General features: G+C 40.7%; 1 protein-coding gene across 1 annotated transcript; it reads left to right on the top strand.

Moving 5' to 3' along the window:
- The first annotated feature begins 7,420 nt into the window (after positions 1-7,420).
- LOC139719427 (uncharacterized) lies at positions 7,421-20,067 on the top strand. Its single transcript, XM_071630842.1, has 5 exons — positions 7,421-7,545; positions 7,733-7,827; positions 11,398-11,526; positions 13,305-13,397; positions 17,318-20,067. Exons 1-5 carry the CDS (start codon positions 7,421-7,423, stop codon positions 20,065-20,067), a joined length of 3,192 nt encoding a protein of 1,063 aa, XP_071486943.1.
- Positions 20,068-21,068: the final 1,001 nt, after the last annotated feature.

The following is a 21,068-nucleotide window of genomic DNA, read 5'->3' as shown; positions in this document are numbered from 1 at the left end:
CGGGTTCTCAGCTGACCATAATCCACTTCTTTCCATACTTTACTGTTCGTCTATAGCAACATTACATTGTAACAAAAGAAAACTGATGGTGCAAAGGACTTCGTTACCTTGTTCAGTGTGTCCCAGAAAAAAAATGAAACTGAGTTTCACTGCAACTTTTTGCTATCAAAATCATATATTTGCTTCGAGAGATGCACATCAATGGAAAGATACATGTCTCTTCTTTCATTTGTTGCCTAACTCAGTGTTCATAGTTGACATATGACTGAGTTAGAACAATGAACAGCGGTGCAACCAAATTTTTCTTTGCACATGCAAATTACAAATTGTAATGAGTTTTTCAGACTTTTATCATTATCTTTTTGAACACAAAAAAATTAATAACTATAATATCCATACTTTATTATTTGATATGAGACCTTATGCATAAAATATGAATGACATATGCTCAAGAAAAAGTTGCATGAAAGCATGCTTCCATTTCAACCTATTTGACAGATACATATTTAAAAAACAAGCATTCAGCTTTCACCCCCACTCTCATGTAAATTCACCGAAGCATGAAGGCATTGTCTGCCAAGTCAGAAGAGCTGAATGGCTCCTTGTTTATCACACTGTCCATCTATCTGGGTAAATTTGGAGCATTTTTTTCGAATTATGTTTTCTCTAGCACCTGATACTGTAATCATTTTTTATGCATGAGCTGTCATATACAAGGAAATTTCTAAGCTGATAATCAGTTTTAACGCATGAGCTGTCATATACATGGAAATTTCTTTTTTTGCAAAAGATTGCCGAAACGGTCTTGAAAACTCACTTAAAGAACTCGCAATTTGTGCATGCAAATTAAAATTTGATAGTGCCACTGTCCTTTATTTTAACTCAATCATGCATGACTTGTGAACATTGAGTTGTGCATCAAATGAAAGAAGAGAAGCTTAGCTTTCCATTCATTTTTATATCATAAAGCATATTTATGATTTTTGTAGCAAAAAGTTGCAATGAATCATGGCTTCATTTCTTTTTTCTGGGACACACTGTATAAGAGGAGTCACCTATACATTATATGTACATGTATGTATGTAGGCCTATGTATGTACAGTATGTATACAGTATACATATTTATATAAATGCATTGTATAATTGCTTCTTTACTGAGAATCACTTGTTTCTTTATCTGATTTTCAACCAATGTAGCGCCTTGTTCAGACTTGATGAGTTCATTCCGAACCATGAAATTGTATTAAAGCCAAGATCAATGATATGATTGGAAATGCTGGAATACATGTATATTCATTCTTAATCTCGCAGTCATAATGTCATAAACTTGTTATAATGAAGTTCCATGGTAAAATTCAGGTCCCTAAATATTAATACATTATGTGTGTATTATATACATTTGTATATACATGTATGTACAGTTGTACATATATATATATATATATACACACACACAGAGGTGTATATATATATATACACTGTACAACAAAACAAAACAAAACTGACTATTTGTGGGCCTATATAGTTCTATCTTTCTGTACAGTTGACTCCAGTTATAATGATGTCCTCTGGACGGGCAGTGTCTGTTTTTGTTCTTGCTTTTTTCATTCTAAACGTCAATTTGTTTCAGAGTCAAACAGCAATATATATAGTATATATATACATGTATATATATTGCTGTTTGACTGTGAAACAAATTGACATTTAGATATAGCAATATATATCTTTGTTCTTGCTTTTTCCATTCTAAACGTCAATTTGTTTCATAGTCAAACAGCAATATATATAATATAAGAAGAGTTTGTTTGCAAAAACCGATAAGTCCATATTTGCCAAATGGAGATATTTGCGATTAAAGGACAAGAAAAATATAGAGAATAATAAGAAAATTGTTGTTTCTTTTGACCATAACATCAAAAATGTACCTTTGTATGTAGTGACCAATGTATCATTCAAAAGGTATTATTTTGTACTGTATGACAGAGACCGTACTTCAAAATCTTCAAAAACGGACTTATCGGTTTTTTGCAAACAAACTCTTCATATATATATATATATATATATATATATATATATATATTGCTGTTTGACTAGGAAACAAATTGGTGTTTAGAATGGAAAAAGCAAGAACAAATATATATATTGCTGTTTGACTATGAAACAAATTGACGTTTAGAATGAAAAAAGCAAGAAAAAAAAAAACAGAAACTGCCTGTCCAGAGGACATCATTATAACTGGAGTCACCTGTACAGAAAGATAGAACTATAGGCCTATACAAATAGTCAGTTTTGTTTTGTTTTGTTTTGATTTTTTCATTTTGATGGGACTTTTAAACAAGCAATATTAACAGAAATCAAAATTTACTCTCATAAAGACATACATATATTCTCAGTGAAAGGATGAAATAATGGCAGCAGATCTAAAAGGATGTAGAAACTAGAAATATCGCTACGGTGACTGATATGCCTCCGCCATAATGCATGGTTCTCCTAATAGGTCTATAGTACAATGTCTTGACAATGTGTGATGACAGTTTCACACAATTGGCAAAATATTAAAATGACAGGTTTGCCACAAAATGTGCTGAATGTTCACTTTCCTAGAACTAGGTTGAATTGGATGAATGATTAAAACGTCAGAGTGCAGGTATTTGGGGAACTGATGATTTTTACTTGACTTTTGACCCTTTTATAAGTTTATGCATTGAGTAATTTTCTAGGTATTGAGAAAAAGTATAATTTCAGTATCAAATGGTAAAATAGCATTATCTAAACCTGGCCTTTGACCTTTAATTGACTTCACAGTTCCAAAGAGAATCACTGTTAGGTTGAACATGCATAAATATGTAAGTTTCATGATGATACCTCGAGTTACTGTTGAGATATGGAGGAAAAAGTGCAAGTTAGCACTTTCACTTGACCTTTGACCTTTTGACCTTTGACCTTTTGGCAAGAAACTTCCCACAGAATATGATTATATTGGGTAATACATGCATACATCAAGGAAAAAAACCTTCAGGCATTGCATAAATATAAGGAAAGTAGTGATATTTTGATGAGTTGACCTTGACCTTTGACCCCCTGACCTTTGAACCATGACCCCCAACTTCCCTCAGATAATCACTGCCCATTGGAACAAGCATATTTATACTAGTTCCATGAAGATACCTTGAACCATTATTGCGATATACATGTATAGAGAAAAACATGAATTTTCAACCTTTTTTTCACAAAATAACCTTTGACCTTTGACCCCGTGACCCTAAAATCCAAACAAAGTATTATCCCCCCAGGATATACCCTCATACCAAGTTTGATGTAAAACCACCACACGGTTTTTGAGATATCAACAAAAACAAAACGGGACGGTCGTACGGACGGACGGACGACGGACGGACGGATGACCCAAAAACATAATGCCTCCGGCCACTTCGTTGGCGGAGGCATTAAAAAAAAAAAAAAAAAACACCGGATGTCTAGACAGGACACAAGCATGAGAATGACATTATGTTGTCCTCTATTGTCAAAAAAAAAAAACAAGCCATCTGCATTACTTGACTGTTTCATCGCTTGCTGTAAGCTTTTCATTCACATCATAAACAAAGAAATAAAAATGACCAAGAGATACAAACATATTATATTCTTCATCTCTTATTCAAGGATCTGTTAGCATTTGGGTGCATGTATTTGCGTTTCCATCTCCTAAAGGCTTGCTTATATGCCTATGGAAAGTACCATACCCCTTTCATTATAACAAGCACAGTTGTGACAAAAATTTTATTACAACATAGTGGAATTTCAGGTAGCAAAAATCTAAATTATATCTAAAGGAATTTAAATTACTTCTTTGGCCCTAATAACATGGCAGCTTCACCAAAAGATCAGTGTGTGAACTATCATAGTTGGAAGCTCAAGAAAGTAAAACAAAGCAGCAAAGCACTTTCAATGGGTTATGCAAAGTGGCGAGCTCATTGCATATAGCCCTATTGAAATTAAGTGATTTTGTTCTTCTTTGAAGCCCCCAGTATAGTTAGGGCGGTCATAATTCACCTACACTGTACAGATTTGTGGATCAGCTAGCGCACATAGGCGCCGGAAGTGGGGGGGGGGGGGGGGCCAGGGGGGCAGCCCCGCCCCCCCCCCCCAATCCAAAAAGTGGGGGGGGGGGGGGAACGCATTTTTGCCCCCCCAAAAAGCCCCCCCCCCAAAAAAAAAAAAAAAAAAATGATAATAATAATAATAATAATGATAATAAAAAGAAGTGAATAAACAAAGAAATAAAATAAAAAATGTATATATATAAAAAAGGGAAAAAATGTGGCTACAAACGGCAGCTTTTGGACTGTAAAATGTCAAAATTTTCAAGCTCACTCGCTTCGCTCGCTCGCATCCAGCAGTTGAGCCCGGTGCGCCTCCCCCGTAATTTCAAAAGCGAAAAAAATAGCTACGACGGCAGTTGTTGGACTGTAAAATGTCAAAATTTTCAAGCTCGCTCGCTTCGCTCGCTCGCATTGAATCGTTATGCCACTCTCCTAATGTTGCTGCCAGTAATTGCCAGCAGTTGCGTCCGATGCCCCCCCCCTTAATTTCCAAAGCGAAAGATCTAGCCACAAACGGAGTTTTTGGACTGTAAAATGTCAAAATTCTCAAGCTCGCTCGCTTTGCTCGCTCGCATTGAATCGTTATGCCATTCTCCTAATGTTGCTGCCAGTAATTGCCAGCCAGTTGCGTCCGATGCCCCCCCCCCCCTAATTTCCAAAGCGAAAGATATAGCTACAAACGGGAGTTTTTTGGACTTTAAAATGTCAAAATTTTCAAGCTTGCTCGCTTCGCTCGCTCGCATTGAATCGTTATGCCATTCTCCTAATGTTGCTGCCAATAATTGCCAGCAGTTGCCCCCGATGCGCCCCCATTTATTTCAAAGCGAAATAGGTAGCTACAATTAAAACTCCAGTTTTGGAACTGTAGAATATCAAAAATTTTCAAGCTCGCTCGCTTCGCTCGCTCGCATTTATTGTTATGCCATTCACCTTATGTTGCTGACAGTAATAATTTGTCGATCGTTTCACACCGTCATTCCATAATCCATGTAAGGAAACCTTACAATGTTCCTCAATGACTGCGTTGTTGAATGTATCACATTCCGTAATGTATTGTAGTCCCATTATTGCTCACGCACACACGTAAGCATACAGACCGTCAAAATTACTTTATGGTTCCCCCCATGTTCGACCCACCGTACGCCACTTTACATATATATATATATATATATATATATATATATATAATAGATGTGTGTGCGTGTGTGTGTGTGTGTGTGTGTGTATGTGTATATTGTGTAACATATGCATGGTCTAATCTTGAGCCCCCTCCAATGTTTGCCCCCCCCCCCCCCAATCCAAAACTGCTTCCGGCGCGCCTGCTAGCGCATAAATTGTCTCTTATTCTAGGCATATTGGAAGCCCCGAGTTAGAAATCACCCCACCCCCCCCCCCCCCCCAAAAAAAAAAAAAAAAAAAAAACACACACACACACACAAACACACACACACACAACGAAAACAAAAACAAAACACCCATCCCAAAGTGTGAAAATCGGTGTGGGTGGGTGGATGGGGGGGGGGGGGGGGGGGGGGGCACTGGGGGTCTTGCAGATACAGACTGACTGCACTGTACTCCATTCTGCGCCGCCCACGTTCATTGTGTTGATAATTATCAATTACCAATCAATCAATTATAATTGTAAGCACTATCTGGGCACCCGACCCGCTTCATCATGAATATTCATCATCTACATGTATCGGTAATACCGTGGAAATACATAATTTTTTTTATTTCCCGGCAGCGTTTTTACATTTCTCGGTAAAACTGAACATTTTTCCATCTCCCGGCGAGACGTTTTAACATTCCCCGTTGATGCAATTTTTCGAGATTTTTACATTTCCCGGCGATACGTTTTGCGCGTATCCAGCGTTCTGCCATTTACTAGTACAGTATCTTACTGCCTGATGAATATTCATGATGAAGCGGGACGGGTGCCGAAATAGTGCTTACCGTAATGCAAGTGCGATGTGATATCTGGGGCCAGAGAGCCAGAGAGGGAGAGGTGGCACGCCGCGGCGCGCCGCGCCGCCGCAGCGCTGTTTGGCGGGCGCGCGCGGCGGGTCATGAAACGAACAATAAAGCAGACTGGCCTGTTCATTGCAGCTCGACGAAAACTCTGGATCTTTGGTTGGTACATAGAGACTGGCGAAGATGTCGACTCTGGAGGACGCGGGATTGGAATACGGTGAGTAGCTACATGTAACTGCGTTTTTTTCTTTTTCCAGCAGTCCAGTCATTGATACCAGCAGCTTGTATCAAAATTCCCAGGTCAGGAAGGTATCACACACACTGACTGCGTGGTCCCACCCATGCACGTACACGTAAGATTCTCGACTCTAGTTAACTTTACCTACCAAAACTAAGATAAGCTAGTCTAGGCTATAAACTAAATAAGAACTCTGTCTCTTTGTTTCAAAGCTGCGTACCTTCAGGTGCTATAGCCAACAATGAACACGGTATCTGCAGGTTGAAAGAGAAGGGCAGATGTACTGATTAATGATATAATCCTCTAACGGCTCTATCTCCCCCCAAATCTTTGGCGCGAAGAAAATGTCAAGAATCCAAAACGTGACAAAGACTGATCCAGTAAAATACAGCAGTGTGGTATTAGTGTAACGCTGGGAATAGGTCCATAAAGTTCCATAGGCAAAAGAGTAAAATCCATAATAACAACGCTGAACGTAGCGTAGGAACGTGAAAACAAACCAAAGACGCAGGAACACAACAATAGTTTCAAGGGAACTGCATGGCTGAAATCACATGGAGTAATCCAAGTGCCAAGCAGGCTGTCTGGTGCGACGGGTAGAGCAACGGGGTGCAGCAGGGGTGCCAGGCGAGGGGGAAGCGACGAGTGCAGGAGCTGGAACCGGGTCAGGAGGCGCGGGAGGTGTCTCGCATGGCGTCCCTGGGTAGTCCGCGGGGGGGGGATGGCCATATGGAGAGGACGCCGTCTAGGAGAAGCATCACTGACCGTCATCTGAGGTGGAGGATCACTGGGAACTGGTTCAGGGTTGCAGTGGGGAACATCAGCGGACAGCAGCGCTGGTGGGGTGTGGTGAAGGTGGTACGCATCTCGCAGGGCTGGAGAGGGGTATGGGTGCTGGCCGGCGAGGAGCAGAGATGTCGACCTCCATAGTCAGTGGGGGTGGGCGCTGTTGAACAGGGACATACTTCCGAAGAAATTTCCTGTTACGGAGGGTGACCCTCCCAGCACCGTCAACCCGAATGACGTATTGGTCATACTGCCGGACCTCAACTACAGTCCCGGTCCTGTCCCACTTAAGTGGATGTGGTCCCGTCTGATCCTGAATGCGGACATGGTCTCGAACAGCAAGGGGGAGGAGTCGTTTGGTATGCTCAGCCCAACGTTCCGCATCTCTCATGTGGCGGGTGCGAAGTGCCTCTTCGCGAGCTACCAGGGTTTCACGCCATGCCTTGTGCGGTAAGTATTTGCCAGGAGCAACGGGGATGAAGTCTTGGATGGCATGGCCAAAGACACACATAGCCGGAGACAGCTTGGTGTCCCTATCGGGCGTGTTTCGGTACTGTTGGTAGCATGGCACGTTGGAAGGCGTCAGTGTCCAGGGCACCTGTAGGGCTGGTGTTGGACATGATAAGGCGCTTCACAGATTTGACGGCTACCTCAGCCCGACAGTTGCTATGTGGATATGCGACAGAGGAAAGTCTGTGATGAACACCCCAGTCCTTGAGGAAGCAGCGTGTGGTAACTGCCGTGAATTCAGGTCCACCATCTGATGCTAGTTCGTCTGGAATCCCAAAGGTGGCGAATGTCCGTCGCAGGCAAGAAATGAGTCCAGGGGGGGCGTTTCATCAACGAGTTCGTCGGAGTTTTCACCGACAAATTTGCTATCAGCCAATCAGACGCAAGGATTTCATTAGCTTTTAACTGTTGTCAGTGTAAATCCTTGCGTCTGATTGGCTGATAGCAAATTTGTCGGTGAAAACCTCCGACGAACTCGTTGATGAAACGCCCCCCAGGTGCCCCCCCCCCCGCGGAGGGCATTTCAAATTCATGAAGCATTTTTGGTCGGATATTTTTCTGACAAACTGTTACAAGCTATTAAAATCCTTGTACCTGATTGGCTGAGAGCAAATTTGTCCGCCAACTTCATCGGACAAACAGCTTCATGAAATGCCCTCCTGACCTGATCTCACTCAGACAGAGACGGCTGATTGAGTACAGCGTAGAGCAGCCTACGACCAATTCCAGTTCGAACATATTAGTAGAGGCTATGGCAGCAACCTACTACTAGACTTTCTTAATGGTCCAGTTTATGGAATCCACAATATTGTACTGGTAACATAGAAATTCATTTCTTCTAAGACTAAATTTTAACTTAGCAATATTAATAACTACATAATAACGCTAGGGTCTAGTAAATATTAAAATAGTATTACATGTAGTATTAGCTGAGACTGACTGGACAAGTCTACGGATAGACTTAGATGGTTTCTAGACAGATTCTCAACACCATAAAAAATAAGATTGGGGAAATTAACAGTTTAATGATAGATGGAGATTGTTTTTCTTATACGTATTAAATGTAACATAAATTTATATGCTGCACCTCTGTTGTCCCCTGTCTCCACAACCCTATAATTTGGGACAGGGTGCCTATTTCTGACAGGGCAGCTTGGCACTTGGCAGGGACACTTTCATTCATAAATCAATAAAACAACTAATTAGTAATAATATGAACATCATGTGTGTGTAGAACTCTACATACATTTACCTACCTGAGATGGAAGATTCTGAACCCAGGCTAAACCTCTATACAGTCAAACCTGCCTTAGCGGCCACCTGTATATAGCGGCCACCTGTCTATAGCGGCCACTGAAAAATCCCCCCGAGAGAGAAGCCCTGTTAAAGACCCTGTGTATAGCGGCCACCTGTCTAACGCGGCCAGCGGCCACAAATTTTGTTTCCTGCAGTAGCTTTTAACCTGTCTATAGCGGCCAAAGAGATGATAATTCAGCGCGTTTTTCTGCTTTTAGTAGCCGTGCCAGTGATTCATGGGCAACTTTCAGTGATCGCCATCGCTGCATTCATCGCTCATTTAGTATCAAGCTTTCTTCACGACTGCACACATGCTACTGTGCAACAATGATTATTTCAAGAACACCGGCATTGTTCAATGCATGGAACATGTGCCTATACGTACACACATACATGAACATGTACGTACCCGGTACTCATATACAACGATGATACATGTACATTTGTAAGCATTGCACACAAAGTTGGATAACCTGCCTATAGCGGCCACCTGTCTATAACGGTCACTTTTTCGTTTCCCTTGGATGGCCGCTATAGACAGGTTTGACTGTATTCAGATCCAGGTTTGGTCCTTCAGATGAGCTGGGTCATGGCCAGGTGGAGTGGTGTTAAACTTACATTTTATGGGTTCATTGTCCCAGAATTTGTCCAAACCAACTTCAAAACTGAAGACACTGGGTGCGTGCATCTATTGAATTTCTTGACATTAACTATTCCATGGTTTCCTGATACGCATGTAAAATGTCACACTCCCACTTTGGAACACTGCCACTTTGGGACACAAGCACGAAGCAGGGCCAGGAGTTACTTACAAGTGGTATGGGAAGGAATACCTTACCAATTGGGCCTTTTCATTATCAATGAATGAAACGGGGTCATCCCACTAGACCGACATCCACGAGTTATACAGCCCACAAGTTCGACATTGAAAACCGGTCCATGAGTCATACAGCTCACGAGTCATACAGCCCACGAGTTCGACACTAGGCAAATAAAGCCCATGACTTCGACACTAGGTGAAAACAGCCCATGAGTTCGACAGATACAACACGGCGCGTAATGTGTCGGTCTCGTGGGCCTTGTTGGCTTAGTGTCGAATTAATGGGCTGTATGACTCGTGAGCTGTATAACTCATGGGCTGTATGACTTGTGAGCTGTATGACTCGTGGGCTGTATGACTCGTGGGTGTCGGTCTCGTGATGTGCACCCAATGAAATGGCCCTGCCACAAACAGGGCTGTCATAAAAGATTATTCATTACAGTTCAAGAGATGACGTTATTAATAAAACTCCTTTTTTTTTTCTATGAGTGATTACCCCTTGATCCCTCTACAGCTACCCCTGTAGATGTATTAAGCATAAAGCTAATCATGTTATTACTACACATGACCCTGTTGATGTGACATAAGTTGCAAAGAGACTAACCCCGGGGCGCTCCTTGTACACAGTTATGGGAGCCCCAATGCATAACGTTGGGGCTGGTCGCAGTTACAAAGAGCCATTTGTGTCATTGGGTCTGGTCAGGCTAATTACCGGTATATGATATTGCTGATCCAAAGTAAACATGTATGTTATGTTCTTTTTTACCTATGTGTAATCTGTATTTATGACATGTTTATTCATTTTTCCTTTCCTTTCATCTCCCCCCCCCCCCTTGTGCTTAGAATCATCGTATTAAGCGTGTTACAAATAAGGATGCACACATGTTATTATCATTGATTTAGTTGGTGAGTACCTCCATGGCTTGGGATAATTTGATTAAATCTTAAAATTAGATATCAACTTTCTCATCTACCAAGGACCAGACCGTTTCATGAAACTTTTTGTCAGTGATTTACACTGACAACTGTTAAAAGCTACTGAAATCCTTGTGTCTGATTGGCTGATAGCAAATTTGTCAGTGAAAACCTCCGACGAACTCGTTGATGAAACGCCCCCCAGGATGCTATTGCAAGTCATCAGCATGGCCAGGGGGGCATTTCATCAACGAGTTCGTCGGAGTTTTCACCGACAAATTTGCTATCAGCCAATCAGATGCAAGGATTTCATTAGCTTTTAACAGTTGTCAGTGTAAATCCTTGCATCTGATTGGCTGATACCAGGGATCTCGCCAGCGTATATCACCCTTATCGGCGCCGACAAGCGTGCGGTTTGAAGAAACAATTGCCGACAAGGGTAAAACTTGCCGACAAGGGTAACACCACGCGTGAACTTGCCGACAAGGGTAACACCAAGTGTGAACTTGCTTGACGAGCTAAGTTCAGACCTCCGACGAACTTGTTGATGAAACGCCCCCCTGAGTCGATTCATCCCTTTTACCAGTCAGAAACGTTAGGAGGTCTGCCATTATAATTGTTGACTGAAGATCCCTCACTGATTAGCTTTGTGTTATGTTTACTTTTTAGAAAATTTCAGATGTTCAGAACTTGATTCCTTAATCCTATTCCTGCAGTTATTTTATTTACATATATATGTTAACTTTCTCTATTTATCGCAGAGGCAGGAGCCCCAAATATCTGGGAACTCGTACTCAGGAATGCCGGTCACAACTCCATTGCAGGACTGTTCATGTCAGAGAGCAAGGCAGTGGGTGAGAGGTTGCTGGCCCATAATGCATCTGACAAAGGTGAGTCTGACTTTGTCATGGCAGATCTGGGATGAGGCATGAACAAATCAGGGCCAAATTTTCTCAGTTTTAGCTTCTGTAAAACACTGTCATGGATGTTCACCAAACATTTTGCCCTTTTGTCAAGGTCACCAATGTAATGTCTTGTGTTTCAGAAATGAATAAAGAATATTGCCATAGCCATGTTTGAGGTAACAGTAACACCCTGTATAAGTTGTGTCACTCTTGTGTTTCACCCCCTGATGTGTCACACACCATTTCTGAGAACTTGCATTAATCCAAGATGAAATAAGATTCCTTGTTACGAAACACACAAATTCTGAACCTTTATGAATGTTTGTTCGGAAAAAATGAATATTATATGGATCATCCATTGAGTTTTTCAATAGCAACTACAAGTACACCTGTAGCACTATTCTGAAGAGTCATTGTTCATATTAAGGTCAAAGATAATATAAAGTTTTGGTACCTCAAAAGTTTCCCTGAGTTTCCTTGTCTTAGTTTGTGTTTCAGGTTTAAGTACCTTTCATATAACTAACACTGTGAGACTTACTCCCCCCAAAGTGCTCTCATGTCTTAGTAATCATGCAATAATGGTTTCGTACAATACGTGTATATTGATTGTCGCGGTACCACGTCGAGTCAAACTAACAGCTCGTTCGAATTTTTCAGAGCCTGCTCTGCTCTGGTACGAAACCATTATTGCACGAAGACATGAGAGCATTTGGGGATGAGTAAGTTTCACAGTGTTAGTTATATGAAAGGTACTTTAACCTGAAACACAAACTAAGACAAGGAAACTCAGGGAAACTTGAGGTACCAAAACTTTATATTATCTTTAAGCAATCTAAACTTGAAATAAGGTTCATTTTTACAAAGGTTCATCAGTCTTAAAATGGTTAGAAATTTTCTAGTCCTAGAGGATCGTTTAAAAGAAAATGAATAAGGCTCGTTTACCAGAAAGTTAAAAAAAAAAATGTGGCTAATTACAAACCTTATCATTTTTAAATAAACGAACCTTCAGAGTACCTAACCTTTTTCATTTTTTCAGATTGATGAAGCGTTATGATGAACCTTGTTTAGTTTTCATATTTAAAGCAGACAGTGGGAATGATGAACCTTATTTACTCTCCAAATAATGAACTTTGGTATTAAAGAACAATTCTTTGGATGCACGCACCTTCAGATTAACAAATCTTTGGAACGTTGAATTGCAGCAGAATTCTAAACCATCTTTTTTCATACATCTTTAAAAACTAATACTATGTAGTATAAGTAAAAATGATATTATGCTATTATGCCAATTCCTAAATCATCTCTTTTTATACATTTGGTAGAGTAATAGTAAAAGTAGAAACAACATTATGCTGTTTCTTGAAATAATGTAACATATTCATAAACAAATTTAATGAGATTGCATCACATGTAGCATTGCTTTAAAGTGTGCGATATGAGATTGCAATATTGTGCTGAATATGCACATACTTTGAGTGTTTTCATCATAAAAAATAATTTCTCTATTTTGTTAGGTTATAAAATAACAAATTGAGAATATCTACATAGCAAACAAAACGGTCCTGAGGACTTGTTTATCTTATGGCGCAAGTGCACTGTGCACAGTAGTCTCAGCAAAGTGTTTGTGATTCTGATTCTAATGCAATTTGTACTATTGTAATATCCATGTGTATACTGGTGCAGTCACCACCCGACATCATGAAATTATCACAGAAATGAGAAATTAATGTATGCTCCCCCCTTGCTATCTTTACTTCTAATAGACAAATTGGCCGTTGCCCATTTCCTGTACCACACTGGAGTTGTGAGTATTCAAGTGCAGCCAGCAGTGGATGAGAACAAGTGTAAAGTCACAGGTCAGTAACTGTAATGCTGTCATCTCCACAATATTCATTTTTTGTCAAGCCCACCGGAAGTGCAAGGAGACTAAGGGGTCCCCTGTGGCGTGTGTCTGTCCGTCATCCGTCTGTAATGCTACAAAAACTTGAATAACTCTCTACTGAGGACTAAAAGGGAGGCAGTCCTGAGATTTTCACTGTAATGATAATTAAGAAGAGTAAAAAAACATAACCTTTCACCCAGTTTATACGCGTGGAAATGAAAAACTGTCTCCGTACGTACGCAATTTTTGAAAAATAATTCCTGCAAGCGATCATGTAAGAGCCGGCAAAAAGATGCTATGTCATGCATTCTCTACTCACCAAGTTGACAGCTGTGCCTCTAAAAACCAATTTAAGTGTTCAAATGATCAGTTATAATTTTATCATAAAATGTGAAGGTACCGGTATGTGATTTTGTTATTTCACACAAAATATTTCAAGCTTAGTTATATATAATTCATGAAAAATTGATATTGTTAACATAAATTTATATGTATTTTTAAATAAAATATATACCATGAACTTCACATCAAATAGGCACGGTCCTTTTCTAGCTTCCGTCCGTGTTACATACTTCTTAGCATACAAAACACTCGCGCGCGAATTCTTACCATACTGTAATGTACACAGTTCTCCGTTTAGCAGAGTTTGGTGTTCAAATCGAAGATAACCTGTGCATAAGAGAGTCGAATTCTTCAAAGAAAATATTGTTTGTATCTCGATATTTCTGTAAGTACTCGGATATCGCCTTTCCATAAAAAAAAAATATATGACGTCTGCAGGGCAGGGTAAACACAGGGGGTCGTAGGGATGTGATTTCGCTCCACTTTCCCGTGCATGTCCAGTCGGCACTGGCAGCTGCTAACTCAGTGGCATTGTAGTGCAGTCCAACCCCGGCTGCAGCCCCACCGTAAATGAAACATAGCTAGCCACTTTTCTTACCTCTCTACGATTTTTTTCCTCGGTTCTCTTCGAAGTCGATGCTCGAGGTGTTTCTGTTTTATAACTCATCGGAGCAAATGGTCGGGATTGCATCTGGCTTCAGGAGTTTTCTCGGTTTAAAACCGAGGGCCACAGCCTGCCGGTCCACGTAAAAACATTGCTTCTCAAATGGTCCACGCACAGGTACATAGGTCACAACACGATATCGAAATTTTGTAGGCCTTAAGTTTCTTATATTCGACTTCGTTGTACCGAGATTTCCCAGCCATACAGCTCACCTTTCACGATACTTTTGTGGTTCTGGACGGAAAAAAGGATTTTCCTGGCAAATTTTCTGCACGATTCGAGCAAAACTGCTGATGTAAGATAGCCTGACCAGACGACGCTGAATGCAATCGCCCCTCTAGTGTACTAGTACAGTTGGTCTGTGTAGAACCGTTTCTACCTACAATCTGTACGCATAGAACAGGCATGCGCAGCTACAGGGCGGCAGCTGCGCTTGTGATAGACTGGAATAGTGCGAAGGGCAAACCGCGTACGGGTATCTACTGTAGTTCTAGTTGTACTGTTCACACATGTACTGTGCGAATATACAATACACGATACACACTGTACACACACACACACACACACACACACACACACACACAGTACGTAGAAACAATGTCAAATACTAGTAGCCACCGTCTTCTTCATACATCCGGGTAACTAGGGAGCGTACGGATAACGAGCAGACCACGGCTGGGAAGAGTTGTGCCTCGGTGACGTCTGACTCTCCGACAGGATTTGCTCATTTCATATTCACCATGCAGATTCACACTTTTTCAACCAAAATTTACGAGCTTATTTGGTGATTTGAAAGTTTGTTTTTGGTGAAAGTAGTTCATTGGAGGTACCAACAACAACATGTTTTTTTTCAAATTTGTGAGGACTGCCTCACTTAAAATTTCTGTCAAACTTGGAGGGAAGAATGGCTATACAAAGGTACACATTTTACTAAACATGAAGGTCACCTCAAGGTCAAAGGTCACAGGCAGGGATCAATGAACTTTAGGGCCCTATGTTCAGTTTTTACACCGCATTTTGATTATGTTTCATAAATTTTGATGTATATGTCCGTTTGTTACCAAACTTGGATGGTAGATGTCCCTTGGGGAGTTGAAGGTCATTACAAGGTCAAAGGTCACACAAGTGTCAACAGACCTTTATGGCCCAATGTTAAGTTTTTACGGCACATTTCAATTATGGTTCATAACTTTTGATGTATATGTCCACTTGTTGCCAAACTCTCTCTCTCTCTCTCTCTTGTGCAGTTCTGTTTTGTTAATTGTCCAAATTTAATGAAGTCAAAATGAAATGCTGTGAGGAGTGGTTTACATGGAAACTTCAAATTTATGCATTGTGTGTTAACTTTATAAATTTAAAGTGAGTCAGGTTTTGATGTCTGTAGCCATTTAAGAGTTGACAAACATAATATGCTAGGTATTGATTATATTTTTTACTTAGTTTTGCTTAGAAAATGACCTCTGATATTTGAATGGAATAAGAAAGATTGGTAGTTACACATATCTTAAATTGACATTTACAAAGGTACAGTTGTTTTGTTTTTGTTGTTGTTGTAATGTATGCCTCTTAATGAAATTTGTATTTTTCATATTGTAAACTGACTGTTTTGGGTGCACCAGGTGGGTTAGGGAGGATGGCCTGAGGGCCCAAGTCATTCAGTTGGCTCTTTCCAGACCCGGGCTGCCCAACCTGGTGCACCCTTACCACTCCAGTGTATGTTCTGATTTTGAAATATGTACTATGATATTTGGGAATGAAAGCCGAATAAATGATAATAATAATAATAATGATAATGATAATAATAATAACTTGGATGGTAGATGTCCCTTGGGGAGTTGAAAGGCATTACAAGTTCAAAGGTCACACAGGTGTCAACGAACCTTTAAGGCCCAATGTTAAGTTTTTACGGCACGTTTCAATTATGGTTCATAACTTTTGAAGTATATGTCTGCTTGTTGCCAAACTTGGATGGTAGATGTCCCTTGGGGAGTTGAAGGTCACCACAAGGTCATAGCTGGGGTCAATGAACTTCCGGGATTTAGAAAAACATAATTTCTTCTACGCGAATGGGCGAGACACATTTTGGCCCTTGCCTTCTTTCTACTCAATTTACCCAGTGTCTCCAATCATCATCATATCCAAGGGTGGATCCAGGAATTCTGTAAAGGGTAGGGGGAGCGCTTTTATAAAATCAAAGGGAGGGCATACACCCCCTCCATTTTTTTTCTTTTTGTTTCATTTGTTTTAACAAATATAAAGGGTGGGCTTGCACCCAGTGTGCCCCAGCCTCGATCCACCACTGATTTCCATCAGGTCAAACTTGTAATTGTCTATGTCTATTTAAGTGACTCATTTATTTTGCCATACTCATACATTGTACCTCCATAGGGTCCCAGAGGCATTATGCTTTAGGGGTCCAATTGTCTTTTCCTTGATTGATGATCATGCTTAAAAAAAAAACAACAAATGATAATAAATATTCTCAACTGATTTTCTTGGCACCTGGCCTATAAATACTTCACTGCAACTGGAGGTAAAGATTTAATTGACACAGCAAAACTTAACCAAATTTGAAATCATCTTCACTGTGAAATGAAAACTTTTATACCTTTGTTACACAGTGTTGTTGACCCATCCTGATTTATGTATTTTATGCTGCAGTACATGACAGTGGATTAATGTATCATTATATATTCTTTGTATAATATTATAAATAAGCTTTCTGACTGACTAAGACTGAGGTTATTCAAAGTGGATCAATATCTTGTAGACACTGTTGGCATTGTTGAGTTTGGCATGCTTAACTACAAAACTCCGTGTAAGTGTAGTGCAAATATTGTTTTGGTGATATTAGTCAGTTGTTTTCGAATTTATGTTTATCTCTCCAGGGTTTGTTCCTGGGGATGAAGACAGCAGGCAAAGGATATCTCCTGGAGTTGATGTTGGTGAGACCACAGACAACAGTCCAGGAGTAACTGCACAGTCAAGTGTTGACTATCCCACCAACCCTCCTGGGACTTCCAAGAGATATGGTAGAGATGAAATGGATGGCAGTGATGACATCTCTCTGATATCTACAGGAGTTGATGTTAAGGTTGACACCAAAGATGACAATCCAGGAGTAACTGCACAGTCAAGTGTTCAATATCCCACCAACCCTCCTGGGACTTCAATGAGAAATGGTAGTGGTGCAATGGACGATGATGACAGTGATGACAATGGTTATGCTCTCTGGGATCAAGACCCTCAAAATGAGGAGGAAGAAACCCCAAAAGAGAATGCAACCCCAAATGAGAATTCTACCATAAGAGAGAATGCAGATGGATTAGATAGAACTGATGGAGGGGTAGAGTGCCTAAACTGCCACACCAAGTTTATGCACACCTGGGACTTTGATATTCATCAACCACAGTGTCCTGCACCCTCAGTTTATGCTTGCAACCAATGTGACCACATTCGCCACACCAGGGATAGCATAATCAGACATCTCCGAAAGGTGCACAATGTTCCTCTTGCAGAGATACTGGCAAAGATTCAGGATCTTAGGATTCCCAAGAGTGACATAGTCAATATGAAGATCCAGATCCGCACAAATAGTACTGTGAGCCGCAGAAGAGACCAAAAGAAGTCTTATGCTTGTGATCGCTGTGACTTTACTCACAATGGCCAGGAACCTATCATCAAACATCTTCAAGAGGAGCATGAGTTAACTCTTGCAGAGACACTGTCAAAGTACCGAGAACTGGAGGTTCCTGTGAGCAAGATGGAGACTGGCAAACAACGGTCAAAGCGAGCATTAAAATCACACGAAATGGAAAGGTCTGGAAAAGTAAGGAAAGGGGACATGAAGAACAATAAAAAGAGGAGGACTACTAGGTCTTCCCGGAACTGTGACAGAACCTCTCCCTCAAACACTAGTCAAACAGAGGAGTGTAGTGATACTGACATTGTGATGGACTTATTTTGGAAAAACACAATGCAAGACCATGAGCTGGTTAATGGTAATGAAGGTGACTGCAGGATACCACCAGAAAAACTAGAATTGCAAACACTATCCATAAAGCTCCAAGACATCAGAAAGAAAAAAGAGTATATTACCTTTGAAGTCAAGTCAGAAGTAGACCCAGTTGAGCACACTAAAGAAATTACTCTCTCCACCACAGAACATATGGAGATGAGCAAGGAAATGGAGGCCAAGCCTGAAGAAATTGAAGACGGGGAACAGACACAAGCAGGGGAAGAAGCAGTCACTGAAATATCCCCAACAGAAACCTCAGAAGCTGTTACCAGCAACTCCTCAAATTCAACACAGAATAAGGGTAGAAAAAAACAGAATCAATGTGATATTTGTGGTGAGAATTTCAAGTCCCACCATTCTCGCATGAAACACATCCATGTTGAACATTTTAGGATGACATATACCTGCAGTACTTGTAACAAGGTGTTTGACACTCACAGAGGCCTCCAATCGCATGTCAAATCTATGCACAAAAACAAGGCAGATGATATAGTTTACAAGTGTGAAATATGCCTCAAAACCTTCTACCATCAGTCATCATACATCGCCCATAAATATTTGCATGAAGACAAATATGCCTGTGAAGTGTGTGGGAAGCGATTTAGGACCCGGGGATCAATGGAAGCTCATTTAAATCGAGTGCACACAAAGGATAAGTTATTTCCCTGTGACATCTGTGACAAAGTCTACTATGACAAGAAAACACTAATGAGCCATATGGAATATCACTCTGATCGTAAGTACGAATGTGATATTTGTCACCAAAAGTTTCACCATAATTGGTTAGTTAATCTTCACAAAAGAAACGTCCACACTGAAAAGTCTCATCTTTGTGAAATTTGTGGCAAGAGCTTCAAATCCAAGGGAACCCTGAGTCAGCATTGTGACACTGTTCACAGCACTAAGTGCAGATATAAGTGTGATGTTTGTGGCAGAGGTTTCAAGCGAAGCTCAATTCTCTATGCCCACCAAAGAACTCACACAGACATTAAACCATATCCATGTGAGATCTGTGGGAAAAATTTCCGCACACGAAGACACCTACAGGTGCATACAAACTGGCACAACAATGTCCGGGACTTTGTGTGTGAGGCATGTGGCAAGACATTCCTGACGAAAACAAATCTTGACAAACATTGCTTCACCCACACAGGAAGGAAACCACACCCCTGTACTGAGTGTGAGCAGGAATTTGTTGATCTCCCTAGTCTGAGACATCACCTCCTAAAGAAACATGATATTCACCTTGAGCGCAAAGTACCCAGGAAATCATCAGTGGTTAAGATGACTGAACCTCCTCAAACACAGGATCCTCCCTCCGCAGAACAAGAGCCTCAGGTTAAAAGTGGATCAAGTGCACCTGGGACGCCATCAACCCAAAGAACAGTTGTGGAACCTGTCAATAGCTCTGTTGTCTCTGGTCAACCAGCCCAATTTGATGTTGTCTCCAGTGCTGTGACAGCCAGTGGAATCAGTGACATGGGTCTCAAGACAGCTGAGCAGGTGTCTGAGGATCTCCAGCCCCCAGCGATGACTGCACAGTCACTGCCACAGCATTCTAGCAACATAGACGACAATATGATTGCTACCGAGGCACTGATGCAAATCATTATGTCATAGCACACAGCCTAATACATGTAGCTGTTTCTGCTACTATTAATGAGATGTGCCCAGTGACTGTCCACACCAACATTTTTATGCCTCCGCCACGAAGTGTAGCTGGAGGCATTATGTTTTTGGTTGTCCATCTGTCCTTCTGTCCGTCAGTAATAAATTTTGTGGACAGTGTAACGTAAAAATTATTTTAAAAATTCTAATGAAACTTGACATATGTATGTATGAGTGGACAGAGCTGTGCTTATCAACTGTTGGGTGCACATGCTCAGGGTCAAAGGTCAAAGTCAAATTATCAAACTTCTATTATTTCTCCCACATCTATGCAGTGCCTGAAGGTATTTTCTTGAAACTTAGTTTACATGTGTATCACTAGATTCTCTAGGGAAAGTTTCTGGCCTTGAAATCAAAGGTTAGGTCCTAAAGGTAAAGTGAAAATGCTAAAATTTAACTTTTTTCCCTATATCTCAGAAATGTCATAAGGAATCTTAATGAAAATTACAACATACATGTACATATGTCCTGCCTCTCAGTGATCCTCTTAGGACTATTTGGGTCAAGGGTCAAAGGCCAAGGTCAAATTATAAGAATTTCACTATATCCTCTATATCCATGCAATGCCAGTTGGTAGTTTCTTGAAATTTGGTAGTTTCTTGAAATTAAGTGTATTGGAGAGAGTGGGGAGAAGTGTGACAAAAATTGTGATTTGATGAATTTTCTTATTTTTAACTTTTCTGATACAGTATTTAGAACAGGGCACTCATGTCTCTGACCCAAGATTACTGTGCTAGGCCACATTACGTCGCTGAGGTGATAAGAACTTGTATCTGCGATTTTGGTGAAAATGACTTTTTTGGATTATTGGTCAAATAATGGGTTAAGTGATGTCCTGTCCAAATCCCAACTGTCTTACTCCAAAAATGAAGCCACCACGGCATGCACAAGGAAAGGCTATCCCATTCGCCACAGTGCTTTGGCCGCCATGTTTTTTGGCTCTCCTGAACATT

This window comes from Diadema antillarum, unplaced genomic scaffold (assembly GCF_040938485.1).
Source record: "Diadema antillarum isolate AM-2024a unplaced genomic scaffold, OU_Dant_1.0 scf00000110, whole genome shotgun sequence".
Lineage (NCBI taxonomy): Eukaryota > Metazoa > Echinodermata > Echinoidea > Diadematoida > Diadematidae > Diadema > Diadema antillarum.
Note: the sequence above shows the minus strand (reverse complement) of the source record. Positions and strands in the feature narration are given on the sequence as shown.

Coding starts and splice junctions, on each gene's coding strand:
- LOC139719427 (XM_071630842.1), top strand. CDS start 7,421: ATGGTCTCGAACAGCAAGGGGGAGGAGTCGTTTGGTATGCTCAGCCCA. Junction 7,546..7,732: donor TTCACGCCATGCCTTGTGCG/GTAAGTATTTGC, acceptor GGCGCTTCACAG/ATTTGACGGCTACCTCAGCC. Junction 7,828..11,397: donor CCTTGAGGAAGCAGCGTGTG/GTAACTGCCGTG, acceptor TATTTATCGCAG/AGGCAGGAGCCCCAAATATC.